This window comes from Brachionichthys hirsutus, chromosome 17 (genome assembly GCF_040956055.1).
Source record: "Brachionichthys hirsutus isolate HB-005 chromosome 17, CSIRO-AGI_Bhir_v1, whole genome shotgun sequence".
Classification (NCBI taxonomy): Eukaryota; Metazoa; Chordata; class Actinopteri; order Lophiiformes; family Brachionichthyidae; genus Brachionichthys; species Brachionichthys hirsutus.
Window position 1 is genome coordinate 4,616,854 of NC_090913.1, and position 18,583 is coordinate 4,635,436.

At 48.6% G+C, this 18,583-nt stretch overlaps 4 protein-coding genes across 4 annotated transcripts; 2 read left to right on the plus strand and 2 right to left on the minus strand.

Moving 5' to 3' along the window:
* Positions 1 to 472: 472 nt before the first annotated feature.
* tmem186 (transmembrane protein 186) lies at positions 473 to 1,984 on the minus strand. The gene is made up of 3 exons (XM_068750987.1): positions 1,975 to 1,984; positions 1,733 to 1,748; positions 473 to 1,421 (listed from the first exon to the last, which is right to left on the minus strand). Exons 1-3 carry the CDS (start codon positions 1,982 to 1,984, stop codon positions 764 to 766), a joined length of 684 nt encoding a protein of 227 aa, XP_068607088.1. The 3' UTR covers positions 473 to 763.
* gde1 (glycerophosphodiester phosphodiesterase 1) lies at positions 1,983 to 5,639 on the plus strand. Its single transcript, XM_068750885.1, has 6 exons — positions 1,983 to 2,249; positions 2,440 to 2,615; positions 3,087 to 3,192; positions 3,601 to 3,693; positions 4,176 to 4,387; positions 4,678 to 5,639. The coding sequence occupies exons 1-6, from the start codon at positions 1,983 to 1,985 to the stop codon at positions 4,823 to 4,825; spliced, it is 1,002 nt and encodes a 333-aa protein (XP_068606986.1). The 3' UTR covers positions 4,826 to 5,639.
* Positions 5,640 to 6,708: 1,069 nt separating this feature from the next.
* mcrip2 (MAPK regulated corepressor interacting protein 2) lies at positions 6,709 to 9,090 on the plus strand. Its single transcript, XM_068750886.1, has 5 exons — positions 6,709 to 6,945; positions 7,141 to 7,207; positions 7,543 to 7,676; positions 7,956 to 8,063; positions 8,958 to 9,090. Exons 1-5 carry the CDS (start codon positions 6,891 to 6,893, stop codon positions 9,026 to 9,028), a joined length of 435 nt encoding a protein of 144 aa, XP_068606987.1. The 5' UTR covers positions 6,709 to 6,890; the 3' UTR covers positions 9,029 to 9,090.
* Positions 9,091 to 9,540: 450 nt separating this feature from the next.
* Positions 9,541 to 17,956, minus strand: slx4 (SLX4 structure-specific endonuclease subunit homolog (S. cerevisiae)). The gene is made up of 13 exons (XM_068750988.1): positions 17,557 to 17,956; positions 16,756 to 16,951; positions 16,456 to 16,671; positions 16,076 to 16,269; positions 15,612 to 15,901; positions 15,214 to 15,403; positions 14,273 to 14,430; positions 14,031 to 14,177; positions 13,425 to 13,594; positions 11,420 to 13,251; positions 10,970 to 11,069; positions 10,545 to 10,853; positions 9,541 to 10,288 (listed from the first exon to the last, which is right to left on the minus strand). Exons 1-13 carry the CDS (start codon positions 17,954 to 17,956, stop codon positions 9,937 to 9,939), a joined length of 4,554 nt encoding a protein of 1,517 aa, XP_068607089.1. The 3' UTR covers positions 9,541 to 9,936.
* Positions 17,957 to 18,583: the final 627 nt, after the last annotated feature.

Consider the following 18,583-nt stretch of genomic DNA (forward strand, 5'->3'; position numbering starts at 1 on the left):
AGAAAAAAAACTGGGATTTTCTTATCAGTGGAAACTATAGTACACATCATTTTAAATTGGTAATAGGATCCGAGTACAATGGAGTGTGAGCAAACTTTAAAAACTATATTTCTGCCTCGAGCTGTGAATCGCTTAATTTACATGACCGTAAAATGAAGGATGTTACACGCTCATGATTGTTTGTTCAGCAATTCCAATATTTTAAATTTAGAAGCTCATTTTCAATTTCCCTACAAAATGAAAATGAGTAAAGTTAGATTTTACTTTCAACAGAGAAATAGGGACATTCTAAATCTGAAGTGAAAAAGCAACACGGTGGCATTTGATGCCCGGCCAGCAGGCCAGGAAAACATTCTGCTTCTGGCCCATCCAGAGTTCAACGTTTCCCGGATGTAGAATCAGAGATTCATCGAGTAAGACACTCTGAATCCAAATAAATCAACATGTTATTCATCTCTCTTGAATCTTTTAATTTAACAGCACAAATACAACACTTGGAGAAGAAAAAACAAGACATATTTTTGTTCCAAACTACCACTGTGATCAATACACAGAAGAGTTCTCTTCACATATTACTGCCAACACTGGTAACTTTATATATTGTCGCAGTACCACCAAGTCCTGTGAAAACGATCTTTCATTTCCAGATACAGTCTTCACTTTGTTTAATGCAGATCATTGATATTCAAGTACATTTTAAACATAACATTTACTCGTGGGCAATTCACTGTTGATTATCACCAATCAATCAATTTTAAAGACATTATTCTAAACTTCCAAACACCTTCTGAAATCCCTGTTTATCCACCACCAGTCCAAATCGTGTGGAAAAATAAAATGTCTGTGGACCGCTGTATCTCTTGATTTTCAATATGGTCTCATTTACAGACTCTCCCGTATCCCCGATGGTCATTATATCTGAGACAGGCAGGTAGCTGTCATGGCGCCGACCCCAGAAGGTGAGGTGAGACACCTTGAGTGTCGTCTGGGATGAATCCAGGTACATCATCCCCACAACTCTCCTAAAGAAGTGGCTGCTGGCATACAGCATGACACCAGCAAACACCGATAACGCTGTCGTGTAACTGACAGCAGATAAAGGGACCTCACCCATGTGGTAGAGGATGAACACCGGAGGCAAAACCACCACTGTGATGGCAGTCTGGAGCAGTTTGACCCTGGACACCAATCTGAAGAGCTTTATGTGTGGCAGGGTGTAAATCATAGTGAATTTCCTTTTGGCCAAGTCCGAGGGCCCGGCCGGGTCTGAGACTTTAGGTGTAAGGGCTCCACCTAAACTCTTCTTGGTGGGGGCACCTGCCGAGCGGCGCCGCACCGCAGAAGGTGTCCGATCGGGAAATAGGCATGATCCTCGAGAACAAATCCAGATGTGGGACGGCAACCTTCGTGGAAACACTGACCTTATCTGCAGAAAAACCAGATACTCACGTCAAAACAATTTGCAGACACTGATTTGACAGACTAAGACATTATAACAAGTAATGCTAATCATGTTTATATTTTTTATTTACATAAGTAACAAAATTGCCAGCAGATTAATTGGTAAAACCAGAGATTTAGAGAATCGAACTGATGATATTATACACACATTTGAACCAGACACATCAAAGGCAAAGCTGCTGCTAGCTCAAGTGGCTAATAATTCAGCTTTCAAGATACTCTCTGGCGTCTTGCAGAAGAATGGCGGTCATGTGAAAGAAACGAGGCTCACCATGCCGGGGATCGAACTAAATACAAGAAGGGAATCACGACATTCGACCGAAAACCTCAAGAAGAGAAGTACTCTGGTACAGCAACCGGTAACCGGAAGGGCATGCTTTGACCCGGATGTTGTTGTCTTTCTTCTTCTGGGCATTAAATGAAAGTACATTTCACTCACATTTTTACAGCACTAGCAGGTAACAGTAGCTAACATTTTTAGTTTCCCATTTATTTTATTAAGCCGAAGCGTACCGAGCGTCATGCCGTTCGGAGACGAGGCTGGCCTGTATTCGCTCGTCTTCGTGGTCGCCCTGCTGGCGACCCGGAGCCCGTTGTGGGCCACCGTCCTTACCGCCTCCTTCTACCTCTTCATGGCCACATTCCGGTTCCCCCAGTTACCGACCAGCCGGGTCCAGCAGCTGCTGCGTCCAACCGACAGCGCGACGGGCCTCCCCGCGGTGTCCGTGGTGACTCACCGGGGCGGAGGACACGACGCGCCGGAGAACACGCTGGCAGCCATCCGGGAGGTGAGAGGAAGGCCCTGCTTCTCCTTTTAACCTTTTAACCTTTTACCACTATTTCCCCACGCGTGGAATACCTCTCCATCCCCTCATGGGTCATATCCATGCTTCTTCTCTTTGGTGTACCAGAGATAAACCTTTCTGATTCTGATTCTGATTCTGATTCCAACAATCTTATTTGTCTCTCGTTTGCCAGTCCAGTAAGAATGGTGCTACCGGGGTGGAGTTGGACCTGGAGTTCTCAGCAGACGGCATCCCAATACTAATGCACGACGATACTTTGGATCGGACCACCGATGGTTCCGGAGCGCTCGGCCTGACGAGTCTCTCTGAGTTGCGTAAACTGGATGCAGCTGCTAAACACAGACTCGGGTAGGAAGACAGAATTTCATTTCATGTTTATTTGTAGAGCGCCGGGTCGGAACTCGGAGTTTTCTGGGTGGAGCAAGGAAAAGTCCTGCAGGGGAACGGCGGAGCCCAACTGGTGAGGGAGCCAAGGGGAAAGGTCTTTTTACCAGGCAGAAACCTTGAGCAGAACCTTGTTATCTCATAATGACGCCATCTTGCCTTGTCCGATTGGGAGACAATAGACGGAGGTAGAAAGACGGTGACACAGAGGGAGAGAAAAAACAAAGAGAGTGATGGAGAGACAGAAAGACTGTGGGGGGGAGCAAACCACTGATTAGAGTACAGGAAATACTGAAACCGCAGGTACTAATGCTAGTACTGACGGTAGGAATATAGAATATAAGTATCATTACGCGTACAGTTCAAGCATTGTTTGGGAGGAAAATAAAAGGTTAACGTGAGCCTGAGGTCAGACGGATTTGTCCTCTCAACCAGAGACAAGTTTGCCGGTGAGAAGATCCCAACTCTGGAGGAGGCGGTGGAGGAATGCATCCGGCTTCAGCTCGTTGTCTACTTCGATGTCAAAGGTCACGCAGAAAAGGTGCAATGAATGAGACAAACAACACGAGGCTTGATTAGTGTCTGTTACACGAGATAGACGACATAACGTTGTCCGTATAATCTCCAGCGTGCAAAGATTTGTTGTGTCTATGTTTTCATCCTGGAATAACTAATCAATGAATGTGCCCAGTAGGAACTAATAACCTCATCTCTGACTTGATGGAAAGAACTTTCAGGAGTAGTTTCATTAGATTTATGTGCCGATTGGGTGTGTGAAATCCAAACTTTTACACTGAAAGTACTTTGTCTTGATGGCGATGGGGCGACGCCTGCAGCTGCTGGTTCCCATCATGGCGTTGAAAACAAACACACACACACACACACACACGCTGATAAATCAACTGACCCCGAATGACGGACTTGCAGTATTTTTTAACTTCCCTCCCAGGCAGCTGCAACCCTCTCAGAACTGTATAAAAAGCATCCGGTCCTCTACAACAGCAGCGTCGTCTGCTCCTTCGAGCCCAACGTCATCTACAGGGTAAGAGGCTGAGGGACACGAGTCCGTCTCACTGCAGGACTGTCCAACTGTCCAACTGTCCAACTGGGACCGTTTTCATTGAGACTCTGCTTTATTGTTCAGTAGGATTCACAGCGATTAGAGGTGGAAGAACTGAATCTTATTTTAGGTAGCTGTCCATACTAGCTGTTAATGTGGGGCCCGGGCGTCTGGAGGGAGACGAGCTTCGCACATTTTTGACTTATTTACGTACATTTATCTTTCGTGTGAGTTGAACCGAACAAAGATCTCGCTCATTAATGTCTCAAACGAAGAAGCTTGCTCTACAAAATCGGTTGTAGATAAGTGTAGATAATCCAAAAACAACAACACAACATTTGTAGAGGAGCATTTTACTCGTTTTGCTGATCTTCACGAAGGTAAAAGGCTGATAATCTGAAGTCGTTTCTGCCCTCGACGGTAATCCCATCGCTCCGTTTCATTTCTTCCCGCCTCTGGCCCAGATGAGACGGAGCGATCCAGAAGTGATTACTGCGTTGACCCACCGGCCATGGAGCTTCAGTCGCTTCGGGGACGGTGCCCCGCGTTCCTCGTCGCCATGGAAACACAAGTGGCTAACTCTAATGGACATTTTGTTCGACTGGGCGCACCACCTTGTGCTGTGGAAGCTCTGTGGCAACTCTGTGTTCCTCATGCAGAAGAACTTTATCTCACAGTGAGTTTCTGCAGCAGCGACCTCACACTCATTACCGTGTTATTACTGCTCTATAGCGGCCTTAAAGCTGTCTTTAATGTAGACGCATTCAGAGCTAAAGACTTTATGACACTCTACGGTTTGTTGAAGACGCTTCACCTGTCCGAACCGAAGCAGCCTCTTGGGTGAGGGGTGAAATGTCTTCAGCCAACCCTGAGCAAAGTCCAGTGGATTTATTGATTTATGTTTGCTCTTCTTTGTGTGTAGTGCACAACAGAAAGCTAACTGTGTTTCTATGTGCTTGTCTGCAGAGACTACGTCCAGTACTGGGCCCAGAGGGGGGTGGAGGTCGTAGTCTGGACGGTCAACACGGCAGTGGAGAAGGAGTATTACGAGCAGCAGCTGAAAGTCAGCTACATCACAGACAGCCTCGTGGAAGACTGCGAACCCCATTACTGAGAAGCCCATGAATGCTGCACGTTGGTAATGGTGCACATGCACGTTAAAGGGACGCCATGTGAAAGAACGGTCTGCGAATGTGGCATCAAGCAGGACTTTTTCCTTCTCGTGCACACTGTCGTGTGTGCTGCTCTGCTTATTTGAGATATCGAACGGACCAAACTAGGAGCTCAACTAACTGGGCCAGAGTGTGTGTGTGTGACTCTTTGGGGATTCAGACACAGTCTGCTTAAACTGATGCCACACCAAAAACCATGTTGTCCTTCCTTTGGCAGCCAAACATGTCCTGTAGGTGCAGGACAAAAAGAGTCAGGACGAAAGTTGGGACATTATTCTTTTGCAAACGTCAAATGTGCAGCGATGCTTTGTTTTCTTTGGACAGCAGATGTCTTCGTCTGTAATTAGAGAAAGAAAAGATGCATAATCCTCCAACATTCAACCACTGTCTCTGTTTCACTCTCCTTAATAATAGGCCTGCAGCCTCACAGGCGGCCAAACCACACTTCCTGTCTTTCTACCGGTGAACAATCTCACTGGGTGTCAAAGGTCACCGCAGGATGCTGTAAATAAGAGCAACGTGTTTGTAAAAAAACACACTTTAACTTTATTAGAAAAGGAAATGGATAAAGTAGAAACTCATAAGAACCACAAGAGAACAGGCGATACGTCTTAGAGGTCAAAAGGGCAAGTTCTTAGATGGGATGTCTCCGGTTAGGCTACGGGGCGCGAGGGGCGTCGACACAAATCTTCTGTGTAAATATCAGGAAATAAAAATAACCGAAACACCATCTGAAAAGCGATGCATGATGGATTAGGCAGATTATGTGCTTGAATATTTATTTGTGTTAAACAGATTAGATTTCTTTATTGAATAAACAAATCGCCATCTCAAAAGCAATTCATGAGTACGTTTGAAGTGGATCAGAATGTATCCCCCCCCCAGCAGCAGCTCCAACCAAGGAGGGCATCAGTCCAGGGGTGAGGAAGAATCCACGTCATGACTGAAGGGAAGACGGGCACATTATCAGCCACCCAACCACGTCTAATGGCTTTGATTCTCCTCCGGCTCGACCCGGAGGCCCCCCCAGTTTTCAGAATCAGAAAGCTTTATTCTCATTGTACACCATGTACAACAAGATTAAAGGGAGATTCTCCTTTGGTGCCACAACAACAACAACATGCTGTTGCAGCTACGCAGGGCGACCCTCGGACACGATTGAATTGTACGTAGTTCTAAATGTATTGCACCAACAGTGTTTATTACGGGCAAGGTTTGTTTTTTCTTTAAATAATGTGTTGTGTTCCGGTCCTTCAAGCTTGTCTTGTTGTCCACGATCTGCATATTATAGAATTTATTTACTAAGAAATTATTATTATTATAAACCTAGTTCTCATTGAGGACTTAAATCTGGAGTCGAACCAGCTTTTGCAGGTTATCCACTGTAGGTTTTGCAGTTTGCACTAATTGTTTTAAGAAATGCACTAACTGCTGCGCAAATGTTAATCGTGATGTGAGGAAAAGCACCAAAGCGGCTGAGAAAAACTGACCATGGCCATGTTTGGGACTGAAAGTCCAGGTGAGTGGTGGCGAGACGGAGTTCCCCCTGGCTCTGTCATTGGACTCCTGAAGCGTTTGAGCTGTTTCATCAGAATCTCTTACTTTAAACTCCTCCTGACTTTTAAACGGACTTTTATAACCATAATGAAACGCGTGTTTCCCTGACGGCCCTTTTATTGTCTCGGTTCTGACCGGATGTTGTTGTTTGTCCTTTTATTGTCTCGGTTCTGACCGGATGTTGTTGTTTGCCCTTTTATTGTCTAGGTCCTGACCGGATGTTGTTGTTTGTCCTTCTCCGCTATGATAGTGCTGCGCCCTCGTGTCAGATCTCGCACTGTGCAGTGTGTGTGTGTGTGTGTGTGTCTGTGTGAACACAGAGGGAGGCGTGCCGGCGCCCCCCCCCCCAGCGTTCTCCTTGAATGACCTCCACGTGTGTATGAACGCGTCTGAAGAGGCGACAGACTGACTCCGGATCAGCGGACCGGCGGAGCCAGAACCGAATCCGTGATGATGTACACAATCCGCAGAGGTCCGAGCAGGCTGGTTACACCGCGGAGGACGGGTTAGTGAACGCTAGTGACCAGTAGTGAACGCTAGTGAACAGCTGGGCTCTGAAGCGTGACGTAACCTTCCATCAGAGTGTTGCGCAATGAAAAACGTTGTTGTTTTTTTTCATTACTAGTTTTTTACGCACGCACGTCGGTTTAAAGGCATCGAAAACTATAACAAAAACACTTTGATGCGTTTGCCTTTGAAGGTCCCACGCAACAAATCGAGCCCAAAGTCAACGACCTGAAGTCCAAAGCGTCGTGTCCACTTCCACAGTAAGTACCTGACGCGAGTATTTCTGCGCGTGTCCGCGTACAACCTGGTCCGTTTGAGCAACGTGGGTTAAAACCTGTTTTAATGACAGGGAATACTCGTGATACTAGTTAAAAGCTGTGTGAGTACTTTTAAACTGGCGCCACTGAGTTTTCAGGGAGTTGCTGAAAGGCAATAATGCAAAAAAAAAAAAAAAAAAAAAACAAAGTGAAATGTTGTTATTTACATTAAATTAAAACAACAACAAAGTCCCACCGTCAAACATCGACGTCTGGACTGGACAGTCGAGCGGGAGTGTCCAGAAGTTAACGATGAAATCCCGTCTGATCCTCTGCAGCGATCCGCACCCAAAGATCGTGTTCATTCGTCCGAACAGGAAGTGGCACCGGAGTGCAGCCGCACAGAGCAGTGGCAGCCCAGCCGGCGGATTCAGCCCGGCACACGAAGAGAATGTCAAATTTGTGTATGAAGGTGAGGAGTAGTAAGTTCTTCCTCACTCAGCAGCTGCAAAATAGGGATTTAGTTTCAGCCAATTCACATTTTAAAAAGCAGAAAAGCTCAATTGTACCTCCACGTGTACTTTTTTTTTTTTTCCTCAACTCTAATCAATTTCTTTTTTTCATTGATTTGATCAAGAGAAAGTGAACCAAAGATTTTGGATCACCAAATCTTACCCAGAATCCCTTGCCGGTTGCCCTTACTTCCTGTGTCATCTTGCATATGCTGCGTTCGTTGTTTACCTCCATCCAGCATGGCAGGAAGTGGAGCAGAAGCTGGGAGATGGGGAGGAAGAGGAGTCGAGGAACAGCCGGGGTCCCGTTCAGTACGCTGAGAAGACGCCCAGCGCCGCAGCGAAGGGCAAGTACCGGCACAGTGCGTTTACATCGCCTGTCTTGTAGTACTAATAATAATATATTTTATTTGTATTGCGCTTTGAGACACTCAAGAGTCGCTTCACGAAAGGTACTTGAATTAAAAACAACGAGGCACCAGAGTCAACAAACCGAACCACGAAGATGGATTAAATAAGATCAGGCATTAAAATCCGAGTGGGTTTTGTGATGTAATTATTAACCCCTCGATGGTCCGTACAACCTGGCCGTTCCAGATGAGCAGGCGTTGGACTGATCATTGTCCAGTCGAAGACTTATTAGAACCCGGTCGGTTCCGTTCCTTTTTCGATGACAAATCGTGACACTAAAGATTAAACAGGTAAACGTCCTGCCTTCTGATCAGTGCTGGTATTTGCAACGCGTCCTTATCGTGCAACGTGCTAACGCTGTGCTAACCGGGATGACACGGGGTGACCTTTCCTCTTGCATCAGCGGGAGGTCTAACATTTGAAGTGAATCATCTCCCCAATTATTGAATGGATGCCGTTGGGTTGAGTACAGATGTCCATGTCCAGATGTTCTCTCGATGAAAGATCATTGTAAAATCTGGTTTGCCCATTATGTGAAGCTCGACCGCCTAAAGCCAGTCAAATTTAATTGGCTGTAGCATGAAAATAATTCTTCAATTCTCCGCAAGGCTTCGCAAGCGGAGCCATATTCAATAGTCGCATTGCAGGAAACCAGGCTGCAGCTTTTTTTTGGACGTTACTCACTATTCTCATTGTCCCAAGACTCATGTAGAAACTAAATGAAGTGTCAATTTGTTTATGTTTATTTTGCAAAAACCCGAAACTGCATGTACACAGCACAAAAGAATGAGTTTTATTCTACAGCCTAATTCTTTGTGTTTTTTGTTCAGGCTTTGTGCCGATGGACCTGGAGGAGTGGTGGGCTCAGCGCTTCCTCGCCAACATTTCCAACCTGTCTTGAGTGAGACTCACAAATGAACGCATAAGGAGGGTGGGGATGATCCGACTCCAGGATCCCCCCCCCCCCCCCCCGATGTAGTAACCGGACTCGCAGTGCTGCCTTAATGTTGTGCTATGAATGACATAGAAGTTGATTATTTTTCTTAAGTGTGCTCATCTTTATGTACGACATTGTTGATCTTTTAATATAAATCTGTTGGAGAGCTAAACATTAAAATGTTTTTCAAAGATATCCTGCAGGACTAATTATTTCTGACTTTGTGGTGGCTGTTTAAGGCTCCAACTCCAACCCACTACTTGTGTCGCGCCCCCACTTGACAGTCTTCTCAAGGCAGCGGTTGCTTTGCCCCCCCCCCCAGCCAGCTTTTCATGGCTTTGCTTTGAGCTCTGAACTGCCATCCAGAGGAGGAGAGAGACCCGGGAGGACAGTTACCCAGTCATTTTATGGACGGGGACTCCCTCTCAAAGGAATAGCCCGTCCCCCCTTCCTCCTGTCGCTCCCGACACTGAAGCCAAAACGGTATGTAAATACAGAATTGTGTTAAATTAACTTTTATTTCGATACAGTTACATAATAATACCACTGTATGCATGTAAATGTATCTGCTGCATAGTTTCCATTATTTCTTATGGGAAATATAGTTTCGGTTCTCGAACAGTATTACGGAACGACTTGTGCCTGAGAACCGAGGTTCCGCTGTATTTTGATTTGGTAAATCCAGCGATGACAGTATAATATTTAAAACTTCACAGTTGCTGCTTGATCTGACGCTACAGAAATAAAAATTTAACTGAGTCACAGCAACGGTTTCGTTGTTTTATTTTCAGTGTTCCAAACATTCCATTTGACATAAAAAAGCAAAATTTGCTCATAAAATTTCAAAGGAAGTGTTAAAATCAAGTCTCTCTTTAAACTGCGGCGCCTTTTTTCTTTCTTTCTTTCCCTGCCCTTGCTGCTCTGCCCGTCTTCCTGCCCCGCCGCTGACCGCCCGGTTTGGCAGTGGTGAAAGTGATGCACTGGGAGTCCAGAAAGTCCACCAACTTGGCAGCGCCCAAGCGGATCCCAGACGCCTTAAGTCGCTCGTGGAGTTGGGACAGAACCAGAGGCTTGTACTGGAGGATCCGAGAGTACAGTTCTGAATCAGACAGAATGAAGGAGCGCACCGCCCGGAGGTGATCCTGGAGCCGCGCCCCTTTCTGGGAGGCCGAGATGCCACCTTCTGATTCACCATCAGAGGAGTAGCACAGATCAGGGTTGGACCTGCTGAGAGAGACTCGGTCAGATCCATACGTTGCATTCATGGAAGTTATCTTTAAGCATTCATGCGGCAATAAGCGGTAGAACCGCTTCAGTGAAAGAGAGAGATTGGGTGTTGTATTATGTTGCATTAAGATTTTCAGCTGAAATCTGTCATTTTCCTCCTCTTTTTTTTTGTCAAAATGTTGTGGACATGCAATCAAAAAAATAAAATAATCGTAAACGGGACAAAAACAGAAAAGCAGGACACACACGGTACCTTTCAGAGTCTTCATTACTTCCATTTGAGAAGCTGCTTGAGGACTCCGAGGCAGACAGTCGACCACTTTCTTCCTTCCCGTCATCTTTTGGTGGCGCCATGGGATCCTTAAACGTCATCGTCCGAGCATCGGTGCATGGCCTGTTGCCGGTGGCGACCAAATCGGCGGGTTGGAGCCTCATCTGGGCCGCGCTGCCTGCAGGCGGGGGCTCGTCATCGGAGCCCGAGCTCTCTAGCTGGTGGGTGTATTGATGAATCTCCCTCAGTTTACAGATCATCTGGCGCTTCGGTAACGGCCGGACACCGAACCTGCACAAAAGAAAAGAGAGCTCTCCTTGTGATGGACAGAGGAACAAAGAGATGAAACAGTTCATCTCATCAGCCCCTTCAGGGCGGGGCTGGGGGGTAGGACAATCCTGACTGACCTGTTGAGTTTGTCCTTGAGCTCTGGCGTGTCCATGTCCGAGTAGCGGGGCAGCGGTGTGATGGGCACCGAGGCGAGACGCCTTTTCCTGTGAGATGATGCTGATGAGACAGTCAGGAAGACGGCGTTCGTGTTTATCGCCTCGAAAGTTCACTGGAGCGTCAGAAGTTAAAAATAACTACAATAAAAATAACTACATGCAGTAAAATCAAAAGTTGTTTGGAGTTCGGGACGCTTTAAACGGCTCCAAGCCAAATATGAAAAGACGCACTCCCAGATATCGTCACATGGCGCTGATGACATCACGATTACAGGACGTTAGCAGCGTGAAGCGTAAACCTGAACTTAGGCTGATGTCCTGTAGTGAGATTCTTCAGAAAGATGTTGTAGCAACAAAACAAACTAACAGTGAAATAAACTCGGAGATGGAAGAGCGTGATTTGTGATTTACCGGGCGTTTCAAGCGGAGCGGACGGGTTCAACATCTGAGAAAGAGGCAGAGGAGGAGACTCCTCCTCCTCCTCCTCCCAGGAGTTCCATATTTTCGAGTCCAGGACGCTTTCGCCGATGATCTCCGGCGTGGTCCGGGCTGTCGGATCAGGCGGCGCCGGGCTGGATGGTTGTGAACTATTGGGAGGCGACGAAGCAGCGACAAAGCCCAAGCGCTTCTTTAAAGGGGCGCCGTGAGGAGGGGGTGAAAGCGGCCCACCGAGCTCCTCCTCCTCTTCAAAGACATCAAGGGCCCACGAGTCATTGAACGCCAGGGGGGGGTCGTCCATGGTTAGGAAGGCGTATTCCGACTGTCCCTCCCCAGCGGCGTCGCTCCTCGCTGGCCCAGCAGCTCGTTCCCTTTGATGGGAGGAGTCACTGGGACTTTGTGAGACGTTCATTCCTCTGTGCAAGTAAGAAATGTGTGGATCTAAAGGGCCAGTCGGCGGGGAGAGATCAAAGCTCCCCGACTCCGTCTGCTCTGGACCAGCAGTTGGTGCCTCGCCCCCCCCTCGACTCGCCGCCCGCCGCTGATCCGAGCGACTGTTGAGCGCGGAGGGGGCAAGAGGAGCAGGGGGCGACGAGTGGAGCTCAATGTGCAGGGGAGTGCTGCTGTAAGGCCGGGCCTTGGCGTCAAGGGGCGTGGCCCGCGTGGAGGAAGGCGGGCTTGGCAGGTGTGAGCGCTTCGATTGGCTTGTGGGTCCCGTTGTGATTTCTCCAACGTCACGACTATTGGTTACCGTTGTGGTTGAAACGTTTGAGGCCTGAAGTCCATCCTCAAGCGGTGCAGGAGAAGGTAAGACGGGGCGTGGGGGTGGCGACCCGCCCCCTAGAGGGAAGAGCTTTGTCCTGCACGTCCCGCCTCTGGTCTGGGTCCAGCCGGTTCTGGCGTTCTGGGCCTGCTGGAGCGGCGTGGACGGAATCAGCCAGGACACCTCGGGAGAATATTCCGCCGCGCTCTGGTCACATGTTTGGACCTGTGAAAGTGGACAATCAGGACTGGACCCCAAGCTGCTGCGTTCGCCGTCCCGGGGGGGTCGGTTGATTTCCGGGACCGGCTGAGCTTTGATCTGGGTTCGGCTTTGTAGGTTCTCGACGGCGTGAGGAGAACCGTGGGAACAAAGTAAAACATCGGCATCATCACTCGAGTCGGATAAAACTATGAGCTCGGGTTCTTCCTTCAGTCGCAGCGGCTCAGGAGGAAGGGGGCATCCTTCCTGGGACACGTCCGAGGCGGCGGCGCCCACGGACCGACCTGCAGGCGGGTGCACGAAGGGACGAGCTGAGGAATCGAGTAGAGGCCGTTCAGAGGAGGCCGTTTGAGCGGAGTGGCGAGATGACGGCTCTCCATCATCGTCCTCAAAGCTTTTCACGCTGAGGCTTCTTCTGGCTTCTGTCGGTTTTGGGAACACTTCGTTTCCATCTTCATCCTCACCCTCCTCCTCCTCCTCCTCTTTTTTCTTTCTCTGCGTGGCAACAAACTCGTAGATCTCTTCCAGTTCTTCCTCGTTTACTTTTTCCTCATCCATCTCCCTCTCATCCGCCGCGATGCCATTTGCATGACAACCTTCTTCTGCAGCTCTCTCTTCCCCTTCATCGTCATTTGTACCCTCGTCTTCATCCTCTTCGTTCCACATGGAGCCGAGGAGCTCCAGAAAGTCCTGGTCTGCTTGGTTGTTCATATTGCCCTCCTGGTTCAGGGAGGGCTCCTCCTCCTCCTCCTCTTCCCCTCCCAGAGTTGCTGCATCTTCTTGGTTACGCTTACAAAGCTGTTGCAGTTCTTGCAAGTCAAACCTTCATAAAACACAAAAAAGTGAGTCATCGCAGTTTAACAGGCAACACAATAATCGGGGAACGTTCAGACCGTTCCTGCCTCTGCATCATCCCTTCATTCCTGATCATTGACAGCGGCGTGGAAAAGTGGGGGCCAAGAAGAGGTGGGGGTAGGTATTTTGCTGTAGACCGACCTGGATGCGAGCTCCAGCACATGAGGCCGCGTGGCTGCTGGGAGCGAGCACTGGGCCGTGTAGAGATACTGCAGCAAGGCGAACACCGCCTGTGCCGGGACGTCATTGATCAGCACCCTCTGGGCTGCAGGCATCCCGTTCTCCTGCACCCCAAAGCCGCATTCACTCACCTGCGAGGAGCAAAAGTAGGACGTTCAGATGTTGCTTACAGATATAAAATAACCACAACCTAAACATTTGTCCCAATAAAAAATAAATTAAAAAAAAATCCATCTTCTATCATACAAGGTTTTAAACTACAACCAGAATTGTAGTCGAAAACGCATGGAAAATAATGGACTACAATACTGGAAATACTTTTGAAATGTGCTGCAGTCATTAAACTCAGAATGTTGTTTGTTTCTATGTTTATAGATAAACAGATACAGTTGATCAGTTTGCATTTAATGAAGTTACATTATGTCCCAAATTCCTTTTTTTTAAATTGATGTAAATTGAGGTCCGCCACTCACCACTGGAAAGATTTTACTCGGCTCTGAAACTGCAGTATTTCAGTACAATACAATTAAACTGCGGATGAAACTCGTCTTGGTTCTGTCCTTTTACCATTTCTGCCAGCAGGGGGCAGCGAGCATGAACCATGAAGGAATGAGCAAAGTAGACCTCTCCGCTGTCCACCTGGAGCTGCACGTCACAGAACTGAGGGTTGTTCACCATGCTGCTCAGATCCGATGCGAGTCTGGACAGCGCCACCTACAGAACACAGTGGACGCAGCGAATCCGTGAAACAACACCTGGACTGCGGGTGAAATCAGGATCCAGGCAAGTGTGATGTCATCTGGTCTTACTGATGGGCGGCCCCCACGCTCAGGCGCTGCTCCTCGCCCGTCAGTCGCTCTGGTTTGGTCTGGGAGGAACCCGCTCACGCAGAGGCCGCCTTCCTGCGGTGACTCGTCCGGTGCAGGGCTGCTCGGCTGGAGGTGGAGCGTCAAGCTGGCGTTTTGTTCTGTGGGACCAAAGACAGTTAGGACCCCAAGCTGGTGGCCAATAAGAACTCTGCTCCCATGGTTACAATAGCGCAGCCTACAAACAACAAGTAGAGTCGTCTGTTGTTATTTTCACCTGTAAAAGGAAACAGTCATTTGCATCCAGACATTTCAAGACTTTTGTGTTTTCTGCAAGTAGAAGAGACTGAGAATAATAATAGTGATGGACAGCTAAGAAAATTTCCTTAAAAATAAATAACAACATAAAAATTACACACTTTAGGGGTCAATACAATTAACCCTCCAGTTTGTAGCTAAAAAAAAAATACAGGCACAAAGTTTTTAGGTGAAATATCTTTCAGCAAATCAGTCTAAATATAAATACAAACAAGTTCTTCCAGAAAGGACTGGTTAAAAAATGGCAAGATATGAATAACGTGTAGTATTTAAAAAGAAAACTCAAGTGCAAAACCAACAGTGATGCATTTCAACTCAAGTCATCAGGAAATAGTTTCCATCCCAATAAAAGCCTATAAAAACTGCACTAATTTATGCTAAAACACATTCTCACTATGAAATATACTGTATTATACAAAATAAGTCTTCATGCAACATCGTGCCAGTAGCTATTACATTTAACACTAAATTACTAAAACATAAATAATACAGAGCAATAATTCAGGAAAGCCCGTTAACATTTATGACCTGCAGCCGCAGGTTAGGCAGGAGAATAAGTATCTCTCTCTGTATCGTATTGAAATGTGTATAAAGTAGCCAGAAAGCTAATTTAACACGCGTCTTACCTGGACTGCTATAACCACCCTGGGTGAGAGCAACGTCCTCTTGGGCGAGCGCCACCAGGTCGCGGAGCGTCTGGCTCCCCACTGGAGGGTCTGCCGTCCCCGAGGTAGAGCCCACGGTTTGGACAAGCGCTCCTTCACTTGTTGGCTGAACCGATTCGTGTTTGTTGGCAGCGTCGGAGCAGGAATCGCTCTGGAAACGGAGCCGTAAGAGAGGGATCGGATGGCGAAGGCGGTTTGAAAGTCTGGAAAGCCTGCAGAGCTCCCTTTCAGGCCCAATCTAAATTTCTATTTACCGGACACGTTCGCACTTTCTCCATCTGGAATTTGATTTAAATTTTAAACCCTCATTTGAATTCAGATCAAACGCAGCACAAATAAAAACATCCAATTCCTCTCACCGATTTCCAGGGTGTGACGAACTCCCTCAGTTCCGGAGTGTAAAAATCAGCCTGAGAAGTGGAACCTCCATCCAGTAGTGTGCTTTTCTGCCAAAGGGGGGCAAAGCCACTCCAGCCAGGCAGACTGCTGGTGCATCGGGTTGGGGTGGGAGGAGAGGGGGACCGGCTGATTGAGAGAAGAGCAGAAACACGCTCCTGCAGCTTCGTCAGCGCCGCCTCGGCATTCTGGACGAGCAGGAACGGAGCCGGTCGGAGGGCGGCTTCCCGTTTCCTCCTCCCACGGCCCTTATCTGCAAAATGGCGGTTAGCAAAAAGCTGTAGTACAGCGTAAAAAAAACGACAACTTTACATCCATGGTAATAACTGCACTCTGAGTAGCGACACACAGAGAGAGAGAGAGAGAGAGAGAGAGAAGACTTCCTGCCATGTACATAAACACTGGAGACAGAATGAAGCTAAAGTACCGGCAGCCGGCCTCCACTCCAACGCCGCCTCAGCCTCGCTCCGGACGGCCGTCTCTCGCTCCAGCATGGACGAGGACAGCGCCAGCGCCACCATGGTGTCTTCGTCCAAGGGCTCGGCCTTCCGTTTGGGCTTCTTCCGTGAGGGGACGCCCGGGTTGGCCGGTCCCTTTCTTTTAGCACGTCCCGTCTCTATGCTGAGGACAAGAGGCCGATCAGGCTTTTCAAAAGGAGCCAGGTAATATTCATTAATCTGTAGGAACAGACTTCCAGCACATGATCAAATTTAGCGCTACACCGTCTCTCCGTTAACAGGAACTTCTGAACATCCCATAATAACTTGCACAGCACGATGGAAGGAAACCTCTCGCGGCTGGACTCACGGCTTGTTTGCATCCTCGGCCTCGCCAGCCTGTCTCTGTAGAGCCTGCAGCAGCTCGGTCGGGGCCACGCCCATCTCTGAGGAGCAGCGCTTCAGGTGAGCCAAGCGGCTCCTTTGAGATTTGAACTTCTTGCCACATATTGGGCAGTCGGCGACACCAGGAGGAGGAGGAGGAGGAGGAGGAGCCGGGCCACTCCTCTCACTCCGATCCAAACACCTGCACAGAGAGCTCACCCTCAGCGTGCCCGAACAGTCGAGACGTTTCAGCCCCGCGTTTTGTTCTGGGCGCGCGTTCCACAACCTGTTGAGGTGCTGCGCTCGCCCCCCGGGGGTCATGTGTGACAGCGCTCGGTGGCAGACGTGACAGAAGCAGCCGCCGTCCCGCGGGTCCACCGTCCGGACCGCCGCCGCCCCCCCGTTGAGCTCCTGCTGGAGCCGCAGGGCCAGAGCCTCGTCCCCGTCCTGCGCTTCTGGTCCGACGTCCGAGCTGAAAGGCTCTGAAGTATTCAGGTAAACAAACCCCCTCATTAATGCAGCCCCGACGGGGCACGGCGAGAGCGTGACTTTAATTATAATACTACTTAAATGATCATTTAATATCGTCGAGATAGAATCATGGCGCCGTTTAGTAATATTTAAAGACATGAGTCACCAACTGGAAGAAACGTCCATCAATAACCTTTAAGAGGAGCATGTTGGATCTAAAACACCTTCCCCAATCACTGAATATGAACTTAATCCTTCCAACACGTCAACTTGTTACATCCTACATCCCACCTAGCAACGGTTGCCACGATAAAAAGGTCATCGGCACTATAGCGTAGTTCCGTGCAGACCCATTCGGCCCGACGGGCTCAAACCACGGCTCCTGCCTGCGACCCGGGGAAACTCAAAAGGGCATGAGCGCAAGGTCATTCGGCAAAGATAAACAGCGCTCCAAATAGAAGCATCTTCCTGCAGACGGATCAGAGGTTTAGAACCGGGCTTTGATGCGACTACGACTCGGACCACAGATCCGGGCCTCCCGCAGGCTGCTGGCTACAGCGACGCCGGACGGTACCCGTCTGCGCCGAGGCAGCAGGAGCTCGACACGCCGCCTCACCTCGTCTCTGCGCCGGATGCGAGGAAGCATCGCCGTCGGCCTCGCGGCTCTCGGCCGGGCGCCTCTCTTTGTGCACCAGATTGGGCGGACAGGCTCTCCTGAACTGCTGCATTCTGAGAAGCAGCTCGTCTTTAGCCATCAAACGTCGCCCAGCATCCCCCGAGCCGAGCCCGGCCCCCTCGCAGACCACGTGGCGTTCCGCCCCTGCACAACCAGGCTGCGTTCCGGCGCACTCGGATGAACCGCACGCCGTTTCGTCGTCTCTCCTGCTCTTGGAGCCTCCATTTGCGCCACAGACGCGCTGCTGCGTCCTCGGCTGTCCGGCCTCAGGGGCTTTCTTGCGAACTCGTTTGAGAAGCTTCGAGCGGAGATGGACGAAATCTTGATCCGAATCATCCATAATGACGTCTCATTTATTTAAAATGGCAAAAAGGACGTTCCCTCAGCGCGGAATGCCCTGCAAAAAAATAAATCAATAAAAAGAGGGGCCTCTTTTTGTCGCGTTTCGGGGTCCCACCTTGGGGCGGTTAGCTCGTTTAACGTAAACTACAAGTTAGCGAGACCGGAAGCAACGTCATTGCTACATTTATCCAAAACAACAATAAACTTTATTCTTTATTAATGTGTAATATCTGAAAGTGTCGGTCGTTACATCCTACATCCCACCTAGCAACGGTTGCCACGATAAAAAGGTCATCGGCACTATAGCGTAGTTCCGACATTTAAGTAGTATTATAATTAATTTTATTATGCTCGCATAATGACAATAAAGTATCTTGAATCTTGAATCTTGAAAAGCCCAGTAACGCAGGGCAGCTAGCAGCTAGCCGACTCATGCTAACGTTTGTTTTTACTCACCGACATCCGACTAAGTAGATCCTCAGCGTCATTCGCGAACATCAAAAGGACCGGCGTCGTCGTGGTGATTATATCCCGTGTTTGTACTGATATGTAGCGCTGTAAGCTCATTGTAGAGGAGCTAAAACGTGCAAGAAGACGGCGGCCATGTTAAACATTGAAATACCTA

Excerpts from the sequence above, each read along its gene's own strand:
- gde1 (XM_068750885.1), top strand. The coding sequence starts at position 1,983 with ATGCCGTTCGGAGACGAGGCTGGCCTGTATTCGCTCGTCTTCGTGGTC. Across the intron at positions 3,193-3,600 it reads TCAAAGGTCACGCAGAAAAG|GCAGCTGCAACCCTCTCAGA; the intron begins GTGCAATGAATG and ends CTTCCCTCCCAG. Across the intron at positions 4,388-4,677 it reads CAGAAGAACTTTATCTCACA|AGACTACGTCCAGTACTGGG; the intron begins GTGAGTTTCTGC and ends GCTTGTCTGCAG.
- mcrip2 (XM_068750886.1), top strand. The coding sequence starts at position 6,891 with ATGATGTACACAATCCGCAGAGGTCCGAGCAGGCTGGTTACACCGCGG. Across the intron at positions 7,208-7,542 it reads GCGTCGTGTCCACTTCCACA|CGATCCGCACCCAAAGATCG; the intron begins GTAAGTACCTGA and ends GATCCTCTGCAG. Across the intron at positions 8,064-8,957 it reads GCCCAGCGCCGCAGCGAAGG|GCTTTGTGCCGATGGACCTG; the intron begins GCAAGTACCGGC and ends TTTTTTGTTCAG.
- slx4 (XM_068750988.1), bottom strand. The coding sequence starts at position 17,956 with ATGGATGATTCGGATCAAGATTTCGTCCATCTCCGCTCGAAGCTTCTC. Across the intron at positions 15,902-16,075 it reads GGAGTGGAGGCCGGCTGCCG|ATAAGGGCCGTGGGAGGAGG; the intron begins GTACTTTAGCTT and ends GCCATTTTGCAG. Across the intron at positions 10,854-10,969 it reads CTCAAGGACAAACTCAACAG|GTTCGGTGTCCGGCCGTTAC; the intron begins GTCAGTCAGGAT and ends TCTTTTGTGCAG.